The sequence below is a fragment of the Triturus cristatus genome, chromosome 3_2 (assembly GCF_964204655.1).
Source record: "Triturus cristatus chromosome 3_2, aTriCri1.1, whole genome shotgun sequence".
NCBI classification, from domain to species: Eukaryota; Metazoa; Chordata; class Amphibia; order Caudata; family Salamandridae; genus Triturus; species Triturus cristatus.
This window is the reverse complement of record NC_140584.1, coordinates 341527223-341549128: the sequence shown is the minus strand read 5'-3', so window position 1 is coordinate 341549128 and position 21906 is coordinate 341527223. Positions and strand designations below refer to the sequence as shown.

General features: G+C 42.4%; 1 protein-coding gene across 4 annotated transcripts in view; it reads right to left on the bottom strand.

The window, feature by feature from the left end:
• The window catches only part of RUNX3 (RUNX family transcription factor 3), a 460239-nt gene that overhangs the window by 338895 nt on the left and 99438 nt on the right, over positions 1-21906 (bottom strand). For all 4 annotated transcript variants that reach the window (XM_085647821.1, XM_085647818.1, XM_085647820.1 and 1 more), the window contains one exon: positions 3941-4021. Coding sequence is in view for 3 of the 4 variants with exons in the window: in XM_085647818.1 (XP_085503944.1) it covers positions 3941-4021 (81 nt within the window). In the remaining variant the exon portion in view is untranslated. The remainder of the gene's footprint in view (positions 1-3940; positions 4022-21906) is intronic.

Below are 21906 nucleotides of genomic sequence, written 5' to 3'. Positions count from 1 at the left end.
GGAGATGCAAAGTTTGAACTCTGTGTTGAAATAATTGCACGATGCAATAAATATGGGAGTTCAGCTACTATATGTACTCTGATTGCCAAAGTGCGTGTATTTAAACAAAACATTAACATTGATGAAGGTTACTTTAAAACCGAAGGTGTGTGTGGTCCCCCCTCGCTGTTCACTACCACAGCATACTTAAGGTGGGAACAGCTGAGCCTCTGGACTGCATATGATTAAGAGCGTTGTACGCTCGAAACGCGTAATGCTGCATTCTGTGACTGCTGTCCTTGAAAATTAAAGCTACATTTGACTTAATTCTCCGAATGGTGGGCTTCTACTTGCTGCAACTGCGGTATGGTTTGCGTATGGAATATTGAGGCGGTGACGACGCCAAGAAGCCCCGACCCGCTTGGAAGGGTGCCTGCTTCGTCAAGGTGCATTTGGATATATATATATATATATATATATATATTACCTACTGGCGGTCGCCAGTAGGTAGTTATAGTTAGGACCCTGTTTCCATAGGAAAACCGCAACATTCTATTTTGAATAACTTTGGCGCCGGTCGACGAATCCTCGCGAAATTTTCAAAACTAATGGGGCGCTACGCTACGCTCCTACCCTGAAAGTCTCGGGGGGATTCGTCAAGCGGGGGCTGAGATAAAAGGGGGGTCCCAAAACGCGTTTTTCCCATGCATTTTTCCATAGGACCTTTAGACACAGCTACAGCCCGAACGGCTGAACAGAGTTCCTTGAAATTTGGCAGAGAGGTAGTCTACAGGTCAAGGAAGTGCCTTTTGTAGGTTTGGTGTAAATCTGTTCAGTAGATTCTGAGAAAATAGCCTTTAAATCAATATATATATCTGAGCCAGCTTACGGTGCGCTTACCGTGCGCTTACCGTACGCGTACGGTGACGTGCGCGAGCGCGATTCTGATTGGCTGTTAGATATTAGTAAACATTCGAATCGGTCGAAACCAGGAAGCGGTGTCCGCCATTTTCTATCTCGCAGTCTGAGGGGGTGGAAGAAAAACAAAGACAAAAAACATATAAAGGGGATGTTTAGACTGCTCCCAACCACCTAGCCTTGATGAAGGTCTTCTCAAAGAACCCCCAAGGCCAAAAATTCAATTTTAATTTTTTTCGAAAAATCGCCGATTACGCTTACCGTACGCGTACGGTAAAAAAATTTAAAAAAAAATAAAAATTATTCACATTCTCCACACCCCGTGTGCAAATGGTGCCCGAAGGGCACAAGTTGAGCATGGCATATGAGGCAAACCTGCACTTCATAAAATCAAACATTACCTTTCACAACGAAGCGCATAATATGTCCTCCATGTGCGCACGGTGCGCGAAGCGCATCGTGCGTACATGGCCCATCCAGCGTAACGTGGGCACGCGGTGCGCGTAGCGCACCGCGTGCCCACCCTGCGTGCACGGCACTAACTGCGTGGGCGCGCGAAGCGCACCGTATGCTCACTGTGCGCGCACGGTGCGCGAAGCGCACCGTGCGCGCATGGTACGAACTGCGTTAAGTGGGCGCGCACGCCACGAATGGCGTAAAGTAACTTAGCATTTAAAAAACCGTACAAATTCACTGAAAAAACCATAGGTTTCACACACGTTATAGTTAGGAATTAGCATTTAAAAAACCTTGCAAATTCACTGAAAAAACCATAGGTTTCACACATGTTATAGTTAGCTGGACATTTTACTGATAAAAAACCAATGAAATTCCCCTGTTATAGTTAGTGCAGGCAACTATAACTCACGTGACCGCAATCCTCTGCTTATGCTAATACTGTATTTAGACACTTATTTGCCCATGTCTTCTTCCATTAAATTTTAGCTATACATATATTACAAATATTTTTTTTTCATAAAGACACATATGTCATCAGCAGAGGATTGCGGTCACGTGAGTTATAGTTGCCTGCACTAACTATAACGGGGGAATTTCATTGGTTTTTTATCAGTAAAATGTCCAGCTAACTATAACATGTGTGAAACCTATGGTTTTTTCAGTGAATTTATATATATATATATATATAGATATATATATAGATATATATAAATATAATTATGGGAGTGTATTGCAGGTAATGGCCATGCGTGGTGCTTCACTTACTCCAAAGCTGGTCTGGAGTCCATTTCAAATCTGTTTTGGCACCTTAGGGTTGTAGTACCTTTAGAAGAGTAGTTTGTGAATGGCAATGGTCTTACTCTTTTATGGGTTTTTTTGTATTAGCAACCCTCTACATAATCTCTTCTTTAAATTTCTACGCCCCAGCTCGGCCAACCCCCTCAGCCCCACCAGGGGGACTGGCCGAGCAGTTTGCCAGGGCCGGTTTCGGTTCCCAGTCCGGCCCTGTCTGTCACCTTGATGTGGAAATCCTCACCAAATGGAGAGGGGAGATGGAAGCGAAGGTCTCTGACAGCTGGTTCGTGAATAGCATTTTATAGTTTGTGAGTAGCAATACTCTAGTACCTTATGCACTTCAAAATGCAGTTTGCAAGTATGTGCTTGTGAGAGAACACAGTTTACAGCCACACTCTTTCGCTCAAGCACACATTTGTGCATGCTTTAGTAGCAGACTTCTCTCTCCACATGTCACACCTTCTGCTATTTCTCAGTTGGACGCTTTCCAATAGTATTGTTGAATAACAATATACCACAGATCTGTCACTAAGGTATAGCCTAGCATCTGGTGCATGTCTTCTCATCGAGTGAACTACGATTTTATTTTCTTCTTGTAATACAAGTAAACTTGCAAAGTAAAAGGAAGGCATATCATGACTTATCTAACTTTTGAAGGATGCCAGACATTTCTTCATTCCCTGCCGGAAAGACAGCTCATCATTTGCTAGCTTACCTGCCCTAGGTATATGCACCTGCTGCGCCTCTCTGCTCTATCGCAAGATCCCACCCAGCCTCATGGCCACTAATTTGCTCTTTGTCAGGCTTAAATACCTCCTTGGAGGCAATAAGGGCGACGGGGAGGGAGGGGGGGTAGGGTGGGGCATCGGGATGACACTCTTGACTGTTCCCAATGTACTGTGTAGCATGTCGACTGCATATGGCCCACTATTTGGGCATAATTGCTTGATGCATCTTGTTTTGTCTTTCTTGTCTTTCAAACCAATAAAACGATTTAAACCTAAAGTAGCGCATCATGTCAGAGCACTCTGTCTCTTGAACAACTGAGTCGTGTTCCAAACTGGAACTTTCGTGAGCAGTCTGCAAGCCATGGAAGTCTTTACTTTTAACTGTGGAACACTTGTGCAGCGTGTGTACTGTGTGTCTATGCCCTTGCATGTTGGACTCTCCTTTGCATCACTACATACACAGAGCGAACCCATGGAAAATGTCAGCATCATTTAACTTGTGGACGTAGGTCCTTACGAGGAGTTAGGTTTAGCCACTTCCTGTAAGTACCCCTAGGTGTCTCTCTGGAGCATCCCTGAAGGAGTTTGCTGGAGCGCTCTATTGCATCCACATGGGAGCTAAGTTCTGATCTCTCGTATACTTACTCAGCTTTTCTTGGAAAGAAAGGGCATCCGTCCTCCAGTGAAGAAGGGCTTGGCATCAAATTGGCTCAAAATTAGTCTTTGATTATAGCCGTACTTATTTCATTGATCCTGGTATGTCTGAATGTGTTATTATTATTTTAATACTCAAAACATGACCATTATTAACTTCTTTCTCTTCTTCCCATACTTATTGATGATCACAATAACAATAATAATACCAACAACAACAATAATTAATAACAATAGCAATACCAAATAACAAAAACAATAACAATAGTATTATTAATAATAATAAAAACAATATTAACATTAATCCTCAATTCCCATTGGAGACATCATCATCATCCCATCCAAATATTATCCCCATGCACCCCTCTGAAGAGTATCGATTTATTCATCAACTTCACAAAACTTACCCATTGATGAAGACACAGACACAGTTGTTGGACCATTTCTTTCCCACATCCGAAAACAGTCATTCTCTTTCTTTACTTGGCCTAGGATTTACAGAAGGGAAAACAAAAGGTTGGTAAATGTGCCTGATGACCTCAAAGTCTGCCCGCGTATGTTATACCAGGCTATGATAAGTAGTCTTAGTGATTTAGCGTTATAATCTGTCCACTCAGTCATGAACCATAGATGCAATATAATGCATCTGGAGGGATCATGCTGTCCATACCTCCCAAGGACACAATGATTACAACACCGTTCACCACATTTCTTTCATATAGCTTTTGGCCTTGGGTATCAGTTCTACAGGCTAAGTGCTATGTAGCTCCTAGACTAAAATGGCACTCTAACTCCTCAATTGCCATGGCTTTCTGCTATCTTCTAGAAACCTTTTATACACAAAATTTTCCATGTCTCATTCATCTTTTAAGTCCTTGACAGTATGAAACTTCCAAACCTATTCCTGCGTGTACGTATCGTCCGGTGTATTTGTCTGCAGTGCTGTATTATTACACCACTTCTACATATGTCATCAAACCCCACCACTGCGGCACACATAACTATGCTATACCGTACAGCTTGCCACAGCTGTTGAATATAGGGTTTAATTCTAATTTAAGTAGACGTCAATTTATAAATATAGTCATCACTCCAACTCTGGGAGCCTCTCTATTTCATCCCGCTTTGAAGTATCAAAACCACCGAACAAACTCTTCCAACTCCATTCTATGACCCTCCGTCACACTCTCAGTTTTGTACTGAAATGAAATCATCTGAAGACGACCCAGAACCTAAGATCTCCCCTCTTGAGCCCTGTCTGATATTGTTTTTCTGGTTATAATTAATCATGTTCCTTTCAGAAGAATAGCTCTAGAGTTGTTTTAGAACTTTCTTCACCTAGATTTAACTTAACATGAGCAGAAAACAGAAAATGTCACCTTATCCAAGTTTAACACTTTTGTCAAAATAAAGTATACTTGTGCCCTCACTGATGACGTCATATGGTCATCTATGACGGAGCAACCTTCATGATGCCCATCGTCTAGAACAATACTGGAAATAAATACTGAGTCATGCTGGTAGGTGTTTATGACGCCACTGTGAAAATACAAAATGTTTTTGGATAACACTATCATCTCCTACTTGGTGCAATTGGTCAGCTCTTGATTTTCACTTCTGCTCTTCTCGTCTACTCTTACTCTAAGCCTAACCCTGTCATGTATTCACTAAATTAAATTAAAAGAAATATGGAACTCAACTCTAAATTAATGCAAATATTAAGTTTAAGTTTAAACGTCATAAAATAATGTATTTAATAATTCATATTTATTTTTAATTGTAAGGAATAAGCAAACTGTAACCCCAAATCCTTGTGCAAGATTGATACTTAGGGGTTATTTAGAGATTCGCAGATGTGGGGCTTCTGACAAAAAAAGATGGTTGCCCTCAGAGCTTTAAGTGGGATAAAAAAACCTGGGGGGTCTCTCAAAGGGGCGTGTCCAATGTAATTAGGGCGTGGCTTAAAAACACGTAAGCTAAAAATCTGTGCTCAGCATAGTGTACTGCCTGACTTGTATTTTGCTATTTCGGTCATTGCATCCAGATATATGATACAACAAGTAACATCATACCTACAAGAAGTCAGGACTATTGGGTTTGTCAATGGTTGTTAGTTGCATAACATAAATAAGCAGCAACTATGGCTTGTATATAATATTTAAAAAAGCTTCCACTTAAAGCTCCGGTGACACCATGACGATGTTGCTGCTCTTGAGTTTCAAAAAGAGAAGAGAAATCCAGAAAGAAAATTACTCTCTTTAAAGTATTTCCCTTCCCCTACAACGCTCACCTGGCATGACGTCATGCCGTAACTTCTCCACTAGTGAGAAGTGAGCAGTGTGAGTAGCCCACATCATGTGCCTGCTGTCACTTTAGTCTGGAAAAAAATGGGCCGCCTGCGCCAGGGCACAAAACGTAATCCCCTATACTCTTCACGTCGGAGCGCCTCTCCCTCAGCCACTGCCCATCTAACGACCTCCTCCCTCCATCTGCCCTCACGTGGTGCCATGTGGGATTTCCAGCAATGTGTAATTAGTCTTTTAGCGAGCATCAACGCCAACCCTGGAAAGCGGCGCAGTAAAGTCGCCTTCTTTGGGAGAGGGAAAAGAGCCAACAGACAAGCCTCTATAGTAGTCCAAGGAGAACGCCCCGTTATTTGTGATAGACCCCGTGTGACCTCCGACCAAAATTTCCCCAGTGTAGGGCAGGTCCCCAACATATGGATAAAGTCTGCGGATTGATGGGAACATCTGGAGCAATCGGCAGAAGCTGTGGGATTTACCCTCTGTAGTGTCAGTGGAGTGAGGTAGGCCCTATGTAGTATGAAAAGTTGTATTGTTTTTGCCTAAAGTTACGGGATACTGCCTAGGATGCTCTAGGGCTATGCTCCATTCCCTATCTTTTAAGTCTCTTGCCAGCACCCCTTTCCATTTCTGCCTAAGGGTAAATAATGACGTATTGAGATGTTCCCTCAGTCCTCGGGACAGCCATCTGACAAGATGACGCCCATGCTCAATTATGTGGATGGCTCGTAGCAGGTGAAATATAGGGGGTTCTATCTGATCCATCAGCCAGTTTTTCCAGATGTATTGATGTATTGTGTGATTACTGCATGAATGAGAAATAGGGTGTCTGGTACTGCATTAGTTCGTACAAATTCAAGTTACCATCTAAAAAGAAGTCACCAACCGTCCCTGTCCCTTGCTGTGTCCGGCTCCGCAACCGAGCATTTGATAATATTCCACACCAGGTAGGTAGACCACAGAGAGGAATATTGGGGGCATATGGTGTAGGCATGTGTGCATATTTCAGCGCCTGTTTCAAATAGTGCAATGCAATATGCATCAGGTAGGGGGGATTACGCATTCTGGCAGCTCAGGGGCACGGCAATGCCTGCAGTGTTCCGCGTTGTAAGAGTTCAGGAGAATAATCAATCTCAAATAAATTGTGGCCAGCTAGCGAATATGCCAGCCATTGCAATTGTCCAACAATGCAGTGTGCCTTAAAGTCAGGAGCCCCCATACCTTTCTCAGTGCTCAGAAGTTGCATCTTGGTCAGGGATAACCTATGCCTCCCTTTCCCCCACAATAAGGAAGATAATAGGGTATCCAGTGTTTTAAAGATCCAAGTTGCTAGGGCAATGGGGAGGTTTACAAAAGGATTCAAGAGTCTGAGTAGCATAACCATCTTGGATACGGCCAACCTGCCTGCTATTGTTAACGGCAAGGTAGTCCAGAATGCCACCAGCGATCGAAGAGAATTAATAGTGTTTGCACTGGTTCTGTAAATATGTACTCCTAGGTAATTAAATGTCGTGGGTTCCACTTTGAATTATAAGTGGCCAAACTGTAAGTAGGGTCTGTTGTAATTATCGTAAAAGGAATACGCCACAGATTTTGAGGCATTAAGGCCCAGGCCCGAAATGGTCCAGAACTGCGAAAACACTTCTGCAATGTGTCGCATGTTCTTGTTCAGATCTTTAAAAGACAGTAACATATCATCAGCATAAAGTGACATAGAGTGGATCATCGTGCCTGTTGGGATGCCAAATGGAGTCATAACACATCGTAAATATTGCGCCAGGGGTTCCAGTGCCAAAACAAACAATAGGGGGGATAAGGGGCATCTCTGACGAGTACCCCGATAAATATGATATGCAGGAGAGATAGTTGCACTGGTCTTGGCCCGGGCTGTGGGGTCGGTGTAAAGCAATTTCACCCAGTTACAATATTCTGAGGGTAGCCCAAACTTTGTCAACACTGCAAGCATATATGGCCAACTCAAAGTGTCTAATGCTTGACGTACATCTAGGGACAAACAGCCCGCTAGTGGGACTGTTGCAGCCATTACATGCATCAGGGCATGTAGAGGGCGAATATTTAGTGAGGTGATGCGTTTGGGTATGAACCCACACTGGTCTGAGTGTATCAATTTAGGAAGTAAGGGAAGTAATCTTGACACAAAAATGTTACTAAGTATTTTTTATTCGGTGTTAAGTATTGATAAAGGTCAATAGGAAGTAAGATCAGTAGGGGCCTTGACAGGTTTCAATAAAGATGTAACTATTGCCTCTCTAGTGGTAGGAGGTAGTGTGCCCTCTGCAAGAGAGGTGGTGTAAAGTTGTAATATTTGAGAGTCAATGATGCTGTAAAAGTTTAATAAATTTCAACCGGTAGGCCATCAGAACCCAGAGTTTTATTGCGGGCCAGTGCCTTTATGGTTGAGCGGATCTCTGCCAAGGTTAGCGGGGCTGCCAACTCTTTAGCATTCAAATTTGATATAGAGGAGAGTTCAATCACCACAAGAAAATGTGTAGTCGCTTCAGTCATATCCAGAGGAGGAGCCGTATAAAGCTTGGCATAATGGTTCTGAAAAGTCCTATTAATTTCAGCTTGGGAAGTAACGGTGTATAAGTGCACTTAAGGTACATGTTTTAGGCAACTTTTGAATGCTCTCGCTTGGCATTTTTTTTTTGCATTTTGCAATTGGCTAATACTGAACATTAATGGCCCTTACAGCGGGCATGGTGGTCCTGGGCAGGGAAATCCATAACAGTTGTCATACCCTAATTAGGGCAAATCGGCCATCATTACAACCCGATGGTTCATTAGTAGGTGGATCATCAAGTGAAAAATGTCTTCCATCAGCAGAAACCCTGACATTCCTACACAACTTCATGGGGTGGGGGTCAACGCGAATGGCAGAATGGGGCATCCACTGGTTTTTGGCAGATAACCCCATGAGTCCATATGGAGTGGGCCAAGTTATGGTAAATCTACACAATCTCGTCTGAAGTAATGGTAACAGAAAATGAGTGCCATTGGAAGAAAGAGACCCCAGCAATATTGGTTTACTACCGCCAATCTTCCAGGCAATACAATTAAAGCTTTTAATACAATTACCTTTATAATACACTTTGCAAAAATCTATCTTTCCCATTGATATATTAAAAACAGACTCTAAATTAACTTCCTAGGTTTTTCTGACCCTATTTTGTGTCGAAGTTACTTTTATTCACAAACATGCCTTCTCCAAAGAAAAAGCTACAGCAATCTATACAAAGAAAATAATCATTTTCAGCTAGTCACCCTGCGTACATACTAACCTTGACATTTACTATGTGTCACTTTTAAACTTTAGATACCCCGCCTTGTGGGTCAGTCACAAGGCCCACTTGGGGTTGACTTAGTGAATGTATTAATGTAGATTTCGCTACATAGCACAACAGTTTCTATTATCAAATTATTTTAGCTCATAGCCTTTAAGGTTACAATGATGAGACTGAAGCCAGTCTGTGCAAAATTACAGTGCAGCTCACAATGTTATTTATTTGTTTTCAGTTGGTCTTTATTGGCATTTTTAGATCATAAAACAACAATACAAAACATAAGATGAGAACTCCAGAGTTCTCCAGTACTCATTTTCAAGGATACAATATATTCAAATTCCAAGGAAATGAATCATGTCCGTACAGGAGTAGGACGGGGGAAAGAAGGGGTACAAAAATCAGTATACCCAATCACATAATATCCATTAGTCATTGGGGGATAGATGAACCCAGTCAGTAACCCACATAAAAAACACTCTCCAGGGAATATTGAGTGTCCAGCTCACAATGATATTTCACATATATTCCACTTGTGTATTTCCTCACCAACTAACTGTGGCCTTAACCTAAAAGTTAAATAAGTCATTTGGATTTAGCCAATTTTACAATATATCTTTATTGTCAGAGTGTAAGTGCTATGAGTAAGATTGGCAGTCTCACAGTACCTGGAGTACAAATGCCAAAAAACGAGTACAAAAAAATCTGGGACAATCACAAAAAGGTGAATCAAACATATGCTCCTACCATACTCAATGCAAGGGTACACTATTGAATCCCCATGAAAGGCTGCTCTTCTCAGGCGACTGAACATAGAAGTGACTCTTGTCTCTATCTATCCTACGCCTTCCTGGACTTGGTGACAACTCCCTGTCAGGTTCTGTCCTAGAAACTAGCCTTAACCAAGGGGACTCCAAAAAATGTCTCAAGACCACCACAGAAAATCAAACTTTGTGAACTAGTAAGGACAATTCTTCAACTGATTGGTAATGGTCCAAGGCTTCAATCTCTTGTTGTGTGTCCTGTGATGTGTGTGAATGCTCTTTTCTCCTTGTATCAATTTTCTCTTAGGTACAGGCTCCAATGCTTCATCAAGTCAGGTTGCTGCGCAGTAGGTAGGCCCTCTGTCCTGCACAATGCATTGGTTAATACATCATCAATTGACGTTAGAACGTCAAATGGAGGTGGCAAAGTGGCATAAATGCAGGCACTGCACGATTAATGTCAACTTCTCTGTGGGAATATGGTAGCACATCTCTGTTTCCTTCTCAGTGTGCTCCACGTCTTGCACCGTGAATATCGAACAAGAAATATCAGGTTTGAACCAGACGGGCAACCACAGTTCACTGACGAATTCACCTAAAAACACCACTATAACAGGATGAGAATGAGACTTGACTACAGCCCCGCTCAGTGCGCAGCGAGTGAACGCCATGGCAGAGAGAGTGAACGCTATGGTAGGGCCACTGAATCTCGTGCTAGCTGAAACATACACCATGAGAATTTGCGCTCAGCCCACATGAACCTTCTGGGCACGCTGTCCTACAAATCGAAGTGGTTAGGTGGCAGCAGATGTGTGGTTCTGGCCCCCCGCTTCTGGAACGCCTTACCCGTTAAGATCAGATCCTGTACAGACCTCCTGAGATTCAGGAGACTCCTTAAGACGTGGATGTTCATTCAGGCATATGAATAATTCACCAGGACTCTGGCTACTCCTATATATAGCGCCAAGAAACCTACCGGTGTATGTGCGCTCTACAGATAGTTCTAACATATCATAACATAACATAACATGAGAAGCAGAGTGAGAATGAACAGCCATACTAAACCACATAACAACAGAAACCCCGACCCCATGCAACACTGTTGGTTGGAGTGGCTTTGAAGCAGGAAAGAACAGATGGAGCTTGGAAAGTGCAACAAACTCAAACTAACAAAACAAATATTCATAGTACTGCCAAAGTAGCATCAACGATAGAGTGTTTCAGTGGTGTGTACTGTTCAAAAAGTAAGGATGGTGAAGAGGAAGGCAGCAAGGGGTTAACTGCAAGCATGCTTAGACAGTGCTACCAGAACGACTGCACCACAAGAGCAGTGTGAAGAGGATTAAATCACATATTCCATGTAGAACAGGACTAAAGTTTATAGGTTACTTTTAAGGCCAATTTATGACAATAATTACAGAAGTGAGGACACCGTCATAGGATTCACTGAAATCAAAGTGCCAACCATGTTTGATTACTTTCTGTAAGAGAAGCTTAGAAATGATTAGCAACAACCAGATGCACATTTTAAGTCAAGACCAGAGGCTTCATATTAGGCATAAAAAATAAATCAGATGTAAATTGTGCGTTGCATTCACAAAGAACGTTTCCGAAGGGCATGGCAAACACTGAAGAAGAGAAACGGCAAGCGGTTGTGTGAAATGAATGGTATTAAAGATGCTGGGTTGCACATAAAATAGTTTCATAGAGTGGCACAGCTAAGTCGGGAACAAGGAAACAATAGAAAAAAAATAGACGAAGCAGTTTATGTGAAGTTTGTATTTATTCCAGTTTCCATGACACCGAGAATATATGTGAAGGGCGCAAAAGAAGTTGTCTAGCAGCTAGTTGATTGGCATTTCCGATTTGCCTTACCCACTCGTCAAACACATTTGTGGGCGGCTAAAATGCCCGTCTGCCACAGCAAGTGGCCTGAGGAGGATGTGTGAAAACCCCAAACCCGGGGCTCAGTCTGGGAAACACGGACCGAAGAAGAAGCGGAAAGCGCTCGCGGCCGTCAGAAATGGAGAACTGGACCCGCTAACTTGCACGTCACTCTAACTGTAGCGTGCGGACTCGAGGCGCTGTGGTCAGGACTGCAGCTTATCTCTGACATGCAGTTTCAGCTGTTTCCTCTTGGCCCTCTCCATTGACGGTGTGTCTGACTCTGATGTCTGGCTCCCAGGAGGCTGCGCTGGAGATCTCTGCTGTCAGCCTTATATGTTAGTCCAAAAACAGACATTTGAATATGCAAAATCTTCCGTGACTGGTTTGTTATTGGCTTTGCAAAGGGATACATTTGATCACCGGCCAATTATTTTGCTAACTTCGACATTACTGTTCCCTGAAGCCTATGAATAAAATATTAATAGATTAACATCTGAACCAAGTAGTGTCACTTCACGAAAATCATAGGGGCAGCAAAGGTGACATTATGTACCGTTTGTACTATTGATGAAAGTGACATCAAATTAACTTTGACCCAGAAATGGGACAATGTAATACATTTTATATTATCTTTATTGAAAACTACCTGCGGGTATATGTGACGAATGATTTACAGCAAACATAAAAACCATCTACTAACTCTGCCAAAGCTAAAAGCAAACTGACTTTTAGAAGAGCAGTTGAAAAGTGGATCATCAGGTTTCTAAAATAGTCAAAAGTTTGCAGGCAGCAGGATGGCAGGGGTCTGCTGTTCAAACCAGCCTCAAACAGCTCAAATCCTTGAGTAGAAAAAGCTGCTTTGGCCCTCACTAGAGCGGGTGGCCCTATGGAAAGCATTCCTTTGGGGTCAAAGAAAAGGTATGAGGTATTACATTTCTCTCGGTGGAGTGGTTTAGTCAACCTGGCACTACTTTGCCTGTAGGTAAAATATCCCGATTTTTTTTTTTTTTTGCAAGAGATCTTTCCAGTAAAAACATCACAAAGTGGAGAATGTTTCTGCAAAAATGAGGATTACCTGGGGTTTCAAAATATTCTCAAAAATAAAAACCGCTGCCAATCTTACCAAAATTTCAAAGTAGGCAGAGCTCCAGAGTGCAGGTTCCTTTATCTGTTGGTACTTTATTTAATCTGAGAGATGTAACGGATGTGGATACAAAGTGAGGGGGGATAAGAGATTTGCTAGGTCATGCTGTGTTACAGCCCCCCTTTATGTGTTTGCCATCATGAGATTTCAATAGAAGAGTTTTACTGAGATGGACTGGATTGTGACTGAAATGTTTCCTACATGGTGTACAGTTATATTCCCCTGCCCTGAGTCCTCATCTGTGACTCCTGCCCTAAGTACCCATCTGTGACTATCTGGATTCTTGTTTTTGGCCCCAGACTCACAGTAATCTAGTGTGTGCCAAGGCCTAGGCATGTCCCTTTGCATGAGTGGGGCCATGGACCTTGGAATGGTGTCTGACAGGTGGTAGAGGCTGTATCTGTGCTACTCCATTGCCTGCAAGGTTCAACACGTCATTTCGTATATTATATGCCTATCCTGTGGAGGATGAGGGTTAAGATAATAAATTGGTGTACAATATGATATGGTGACATGGATTATATAAAACTGATAATGAGACGCCTAGAGTAGCTCTCCTCCGTCTTGTGGTAAGAGGTGAAAGGTAGGGTAGACATCCTTAATTATGTGTTTGGGGGTTGCCTTTAGAATCCCATGTGTCATTAGGCAGGTGTCAGGTATTCAGGTACAGCATTGCAGTGGGTCCCTCTAGTATTGATTCGAGTGGCATATCTTGGGATAGGGTCGTTATTAAATCCCATCTGTATGTCGAAGTCATTGAGAGGTTATGTTTTACAGAAATCCCCAATTTTGACCAGGTGCCTTTGTCTCTCCTCTTGACATGGTGTGGGTTGGTTGCAACTGTTCCATAACTCTGGACTATGCTTATATTGCTAGACCAGTTACAAATCTAGGTTCTATCCAAGGGATAGTGGTTGACGCAATTATCTTGGGAAAAACATGATTTTCATCCCTCTTCTGAACTTTAAATACTTCTGGATGCTTCAAATCTTGACTGGCAATGAATTGCAGAGCTTGGTGGCTTGTTCAGAGAAAGCAGAATTTCCCATGGATTTATTTACTGTAAGATGATTTATTGTGCTAGCCTGGAGCACAGGGTCCTGTTTTGTATGTTCTGTTTAAGTATATTTTGCATCTATACTGGTCTTTTCCTTGAAGGCTCAGTGGACAACGCAGAGTGCTTTGAACATTGATCATCAAGTTATAAGTAGTAGCAAAGAGATTTTGCGTATGATTGAGAAGGGGGCACCAAGGTATAAGGTATTGATATAGTCAAGCTTGGAGATCATGAGAGTGATGGGAAGATACATTGCAGCATTTTACATTGCGAAGAAGGTCATACTTGTAACCTCATTGGCTGTGGTATCAGGAATAGATCTGAGCACATGGCACTCGTATGTGCTTCATACATCTTCACCAAGCCGATGAGGCATCAAGTTGCTTAGGCCCTATGTCTTTAGGCTGGTGTTTGTGCAATTGTTCACCGGTCATGATCTCTGTTTTTGTGGAGTTGAGGTTTAGGTGGATAATCATCATGCATGCAAGTCACAGAGACAATCACCACATCTTGACTTGTAGATATCTTCTGGGCCAACTGTTTTTAGAATGATTAGTGCTCCACCACTCTAGTGCCAACATGTAAGGTTGACCCATCTGATGCGTCCAGTAATTGGCTTAGACAGATGCTCAATTTAAGAGGAAAGATGATTGACCCCTGAAGGATGCCTCAGAATTGAGCGTGAGGGGCGTATACAAAAGTTAACCTGAAAAGTAAGCTCTGTCTGCCTTTTAACTATGAGGCAATCCATTTCAGGGCGTTTTCATGTTTGCCAAGATGATACAGTCTGTGTAGTAGCATCTGGTAGGGAACACTGTCACATGGCGCTGATAATTCCAGAAGCAGTAAGGAAGCAATATCGCTGTTGTCCACTGTGAATTTTAGGTTGTCTCATATAGAAATAAGAGCTGGATATTTGCCTTTACCTTCTCTGAATCCACATTGTTGATCCATCATCAAGTTACTTTCCTCAGTAAAATTGGAGAGTTGAGTTACAACTGCGCCTTGAATACTTTACCTAGTAATGGGCTATTGCAAGTGCGTTGTGATACTTCTGCTTAACGAGTGATCTAATGTGTTTAACTTAGGTGGAAAAGATCCTAGTTCCAATGAGCTTTTTAATTGTGCTTCTTACTATTTCTCCTGTACATTTTTTTCAAAGGATATTTTTGAAGATGTTTCAGGGATTATGTCTGAAAGTGACCATGATGACATTCTTGTGTTAATAATCTTTTAGAATTTTTCATCAGGCAGGGTGTTGAAGGTGGTGAGAGACCGGAGACGTGTGTTTTCCATCATTTCCATGGTGCCTTCATTCATATGAGGAGTGTTAGTTGTTTTGTTCTTGAGGTAATTTTCTATTTTTTCAATTTTTGAGATCTGCGTCTCAGAGATTTTCTTTTGCAGAAGGTTTTTGATTGTGTAGTTTGCACTACAGATTGCAGAATTTTGCTAGAATTTTCAGGGGTTTCTTTGAATAGGCAGTGTCCTTTAATTATGCATATGAATAAGTGTTGTCTTTTTTACGGTTCTGATGGCTTCTTTGAAGGTTGTGATATAGCAGTCGAAGCATGAGTTTGTTATTTTCATCACTTGTTTTCCTCTAATTGCATTATAGGATGCTGAGTTGCTTTTTGACCTTAATGATTTTGTAATAAAAATCAACATGGTCTTCTTCTTGGGATAACTGTGGGAGTGGTGTACATCCTGAGGAAGCATGTTGCAAAATGTCTAGGACCCCTAGAATGTATTTTTTGGGGTAGTTTGGTATGGCCTTGATTACTGTGTCTAGTAAGGTGCCCTTAAAGTTTGTGTTTATGGGAGTTGGTTTATAGATCAAGAGGAAGGAGCACGCCAAGGTTGGAGTGGGATGACATCTTACTCGCAAAGATCTAGTCACTTATGGTGAAGTCTTCAATGTGAGATATTTGTGAGGATTTCTTGTGGATGATTGCTGCTCTCCCTCCAATCTTGCCGATACGATTTTTGTTGTTGATGTTGTATGGCTTCATGGCATGTTGATAAGTAGTTCTAACATAGTCATATTTCTGTGATGATAGTGAGGTCGGTACTGCTTTTTTAAGTAGAGTAAGTATGTAGTGATGATTCTTGTTCATGAATCTAACCTTGAAAAGCAGGCACCTTGGCTGCTGGATCTTTGTCCCCTTCTGATGATGCATCAATAATGTGGGACAAAGGGTAGAAGGAGGAGGGAGGTTATGGGGATATGGATGGGAGTCAACAATGGGTGCTCGTGCAGTAGCCTTGGAAAGATAGGCGAGCCGGGTTGTGAGTTAGGGAGTCCAGCTGCACAAGGAAGAGAGAGAGCATGGGGGTATGTCTGGAGGTAAAAGGGTGGGCTGCTCTGGTTGTAGCCTGAGGTAGGACTTGTGAGTGGGTGTGTGGGTAGGGAAACCAGTTGCAGAAAAAGTAGGGGTTTTAGGGTTGATGTCAATGGGTGGGCTGTTCTGGCTCTATTCAGAGGTAGCATTGGTGAACAGGTTTGTGGGTTAGGGAACTGAGATGCTGAAGGAGGAAAGAGGGCATGAGGTATGGGTGGAGTCGAAGGATGAAGTAACAGTTGTTCCCTGCAGTGGTGACTGGTTGCTTATTTGGCGGTCTGGAGTCAGAGTGGTACATTTTCTGGTCCTTGGAGCTTTCCAGACCTTAACACCCCCAAACAGGCAGCACCCTCAACCAGTTGCTCTTTATCCGGAAGCCAGGGTGGATGCCTGAAAGTTAAGTGGGAGAAAAGGACCCGTTGGTCAGGTGACTTAGTGACTTGTGTCCAATTCAAGCCCTTACAAAAGCATTCCTGTGACCTGGGTCCAAAGAAAGCCATAACCCTAGTAGTCAGGTGACTTGAACAATAGGGATCCTAACCTCTGCATCCTTTGACATCCATAACCCTAACAGTCAGTTGACCTCGGTCCAATGGGAACAAAAACGAAGCAATTAGGTGATCTAGACCAATGGAGCCCTACTATTCACAGACTGGAAGAGTTAATGAAAGGCCCACTTTAATTTGTGATGCGCACAGCTGCCTGAGTGGAGTCCTGTTGCTAAGAAACGGCTCTTGCCTGTAACCACCAGGTAGAGACATCTGGGAAATAGGTACCAGTCCGTTCCAAATGTTCAAGAATATGTTTTAAACACACTGCAATCAACACGGATTTTTGGTATTTGTAAATAAACACTAAATTGTGCGGAACAGAAGTCCTAGGTGGCACAATGAAAATAAACCTCTTTGGAGCGGGACCTGCTTCTTCAAGATCATGGAGTCAAACTGAGTACAGAATTCCTTTGCAGCACACCACCCCTCTAATATGGTTTACCTGTGGCTGTGGGAGGATGAGAAAGAGGCATCCCTGGTGGTCTAAAGACTAGGTCAATATCAGAACCCGTGCTGCATATCCGATTCATTGGTTTATAAACCTCAATTTCTGAACTTTGGTGCATTTATTCAGCTAATTAAAACTCAAAAACCAAATAAAGTTGTTTTTATTCTCAAACTGAACTTTAAAGCTGCCACAAACATTCTACCGGCAACCAAAACCCAAACCACTGAATCATCCCAGCATATTAAAGGAAACAATAACATCTTGCAACCACACCTTTAACACTTATGTGATGTTTGATGATTAAAATCAGATCATGCAGATGACAGCCGAATATTTTTGCACTCTGCATATGGAAGGATCCAACAAATATAACTTCTGCATGCACCCAAAGTATACCCAAAGGAAGGCAACCTGCAAATGCTCAGTAGCACTAAGAGACCCACGCCTCCTTCGCTCTCCAATAGTCACTTAGATAGTGATGCTTGCATATATTGCTGAATATATGTGGAATTATCCTAAAGCATTTGTACCTATTGTTGATGTTAAGTGTAAGTTGCACTTTGACTCGTTAGATGTCTATGTTCAAGGGTTTAGATCGGAAGATGGGTTAGAAGAGTAGTCATCATATTCTCTGTTTTTACTTCTCTTATCTTCCATGGTTCGGTCAGCCTTTCCATTAGTCCTTGTGTTTCTACACTCAAAGCCACATTTAGAAGCTTGGTCTTGCTTCTTTTGGCTCCCACCGTGCCCGTGCTTTGTGTGATGGGTGTTCTCCAAGAGTTTGTTGTGTAGATGTGAGCGTGTATTTTTACAGTGGGCACCAGCATGGGAGAATTATAATTGGTTCTAATGTGATGGTCCAACTAAGAGAGAAAATCTCCCTCTCTCATCTTGAATGTGAAGAGGGGGCATGTGTTGGAATTTAAAGGCAAGTATTACATGAATGCAAGCAGGATAGCACAATTAAAACAATCCTACTATTGGGAATCGAAAGAAGTTAACAATGAGGCAAGGGTACTAGGCACAAGTATAATCTTAAAGTGAACATAATTGACTTACTTCAGCTGGACCCTTAGAGGCACATGATGTATCTACAGTAGCCACCTTTGCAAAACGCTTTCTTCTACCCCTCCTCCCGATCCTTCAATATTACAGTGTGGACGAAAAACACCGAAGTACTTTTCATTTTTAACAGAACCATAACATTACCATGTTTCTCTATTGTAAAAATATTTTTAATAATTTTCTGTGTATTTACCGTGAATTATTTCTGTTTATTTCAACTCAATTGCACCCAGCACATTCCGCAAGTGTGCTGCATTTTTTTCTGATCAGCAACTGGGCAGGTCCCAGGTGGGCTCAAGGAAGAAAGAGTTTGGCTCCTCTTTTTGGTGACTCTGGCAATTAAACATTCTTCTTTAAAGTGTCTTCTGTTGTAAAGACTTGGAAATTATCTGCGCCTTTATGGGGTGGGATAGCTCCACGGTGGTGGCAGAAGAAAAAATGTTGGGGTAGCAATAGAGAAGCGAGGAGGAGTGCATGCAGTACCGCGGATTTTGAAATGTGGCAAGTTCAACAAATGGATACTGCGCACAACCCGGGTGCATCCAGCCCAGAGACTAAGGGCCAGATGTGCTAAACACTGGTAGCAAAATAATGGTTCCAATTTGCCAAGAGTATTATTGTGACCACGGTGGTATTTTATGTAACGACTTATGTACTAATCGGTCAGTTTGGAAAAAATCCTCTTTAAAGTGGACTGGAATAATGAGATAGTCTGCAATTTGCCATCACGGGGATGGTGTCCTGCTGGGGTCAGCAGACCACCATGTCTGTGTCTGCTTTTTAATAAAAGTTGGAAATGACCATCTTTTGCAAGCTGTTCCCCTATATTTTTGCCCTCACTGCCTTATTTTTTGACTGAACCGTTTTACTTGGCTTTAGGACTCTGTGCAATTCAACACTGACTTAAAAATTGGCCTACACCTTATTGGTACATTTAAATTTATTAAAAAAAATGCCTGCTCTGTCAATACAAAATTCAGCTCACAGCTGAGCCTGCCTGCCCATTATTTCACTGGCCAGGCTGGAGCCAGACCCAGGGGAAAAGGAACAACTGACCAGTTCTGTCAAAAAGTGGTAACCCAAGAACCTCAAATCAGAACACTCCTAGACCTGAGAAGATTCAGAAGGATTACCATGCTGTCTGAAGAAGGAAGCCTGGACCTGCTTGCCTTGAACCCAGGACCCCAAAAGTGACTCCAAGGGTCTGTTGCCTGACGTCTTGTTTGAGCTACAAGGACACATCATGCTTCCAGAAGCTCTTCCTGCTTACCAGCTGGCCACACCTATCTGGACCTGACCTAGTCCCCTCTGCAGGCCTCTGTGGGAGTGATGTCAAGGTCCTCGACCCTTAGCTGGAGTAAGAGTGTATGGAAGGCTTTAGCGAATCCAACATGAAGCATCGCAAAGCCCTGCAGAACCTCGCGATTTCTCATCAAGGGCTTCACAGGCATGATGCTGAGTGATGCAGAGCCTTGCCACACATATCCTGACTGAAAACTTTACCGGGCTCAACGCAATGAGATGCAAAGTTCCACAAAGCCATGCCACCCCTCATCAAAGGGTCCACCTGGGGAGATGACCTTTACCACATCGCGTGCCATTACAACGACCGCGTTGTTACCAAGCAAAGCCATTACTACACAAGTCATTACATCGACTTGCAGTAAATGGCGCGCAAACATTAGGACTAGTATAGTTTACTATTCCAACACCTTCCCTACTGTTGCGTAAGCTGGAGTTGGAATAGTAAATTACACATTTCTAATGTCAACGCGCCATCTACTGCAAGTCAATGTAATGACTTGCGTAGTAATGGCTTTGCATGGTAACAATGCGGTCGTTGTAACGACCGCGCTGTAATGGCACGTGATGTAATGACTCATATTGTAACGAGTCAAATTCATCCATCTGATCTGACATGAGCAACGCAGTGTCCAGCAGAGCCTCGATGCGCATCTTAATGCCTCACAGGATCCAACGTTGAGCAACACAGAGCTCCACAAAGCAATGCCATACAGACCCCACACTAAAGTAAGAAGGTAAAAAACCCAGCGGGATGAATTTGGTCCTGTCACTTGTGACTTTGTTGTGGTCCCGTGTGACCATCTATGCTTAGTTGGCACTATTTGTCGCTGAATCCTCAGAAAAGTATAATTCTGGGTCTACTGATTGATTTTTGTTGTTTTGGTGTCATTCTATTTATTAAAATATCTTTTAGTTTTCTAAATTGGTGTGAGATTGTTCTTGTGTTGTGTTGTAACTTTGTTCCTGTTTAAGTACTACATAAATACTTTACATATTACCTCCAATTTAAGCCTGACTGCTTTCTCCCAAGCTACCAGAGAGTTAAGTGCAGGTTTATTTAGTTTGCTGAGGGTTTGAGCGTTTGCTCCTCTTTGCGTAATGTAGACGATTTAAGCCACAACAAAACTATTGTTTCTTTGGGTCAATGTTGTCCGAAGGAAACCGTTATCCAATGTTTGTCTTGAGTAAAGTCTTTACCGATTACATAGTATCATCTTCATATGTAATTTTTGAGTTTGTGCTCTGTAGGTGAAACAGCCAAACAGCCGACACGCGTTTCGCCCTCTGGTCAATACCACCTGGGCTTTCTCAAGGCTTTCATAGTTGTACTTAGAGTCAGTAAAAATCTTGTATGATACAGTGCATGGTTCTTCAGAGCATTAAGACAGATAATTGTAGTTTTTCTGGCAGCGGAGTGAAAATGTCCAGGGTCAATCCCTCATGGAGAATTTTCAAGTGTGCAGATATGAAGATGATACTATGTAATCAATAAAGACTTTATTCAAGACAAACATTGGATATCTGTTTCCCTCGTACAACATTGACCCAAAGAAACAATAGTTTTGTTGTGGCTTAAATTGCCTACATTACGCAAAGAGGAGCAAACGCTCAAACCCTCAACAAACTGTTATGAACACGAGGCTGGAAAGGTCCAGTGGCTCGAGCGAAATCTCCTCTCAAGAAGCTCTAATTGAATAAAGGCAATAATATCCAGTCCTAGGATCTCTGGACCTCTTAATCCTCTAAGCAGCTTTATTTAGTGTCTTTTGTGGTTCCCCCTGACAAGGATTGTAATTATTGTTTGAAGTGGGTCTCATCCCGTTCAACAAATCAAAGTTTTTACAATATGTGCTGCAGGTAAAGGCAAATTCTACCTGCTTGGTTCCTTAGCTTCTGAAGCCTGTTGATGATTTTCCATCGGAGCCAATGTTAACCAAGCGATAGTAGTCTAAGTAGGACATCCCAAGGGATCTGTTCACCTCTACTCAAAGCTTAGTTTCAGAGGAGTTTAAAGATTCTCTTGAATGGGCTGAAGATTGATGTATTTTGATCTCCGCATTGACAAAGGGAGCAATAAGAGCAGAGAACTGAATATAAGAATATAAGTTCCAGATTCCTAACTTTTGGTGTTGGATGGAGTCCTACAAGATTGGAGAGCCTCTTAAATGGCAGTGTGAACAATTCTTACACTCCCCTGATCATAAT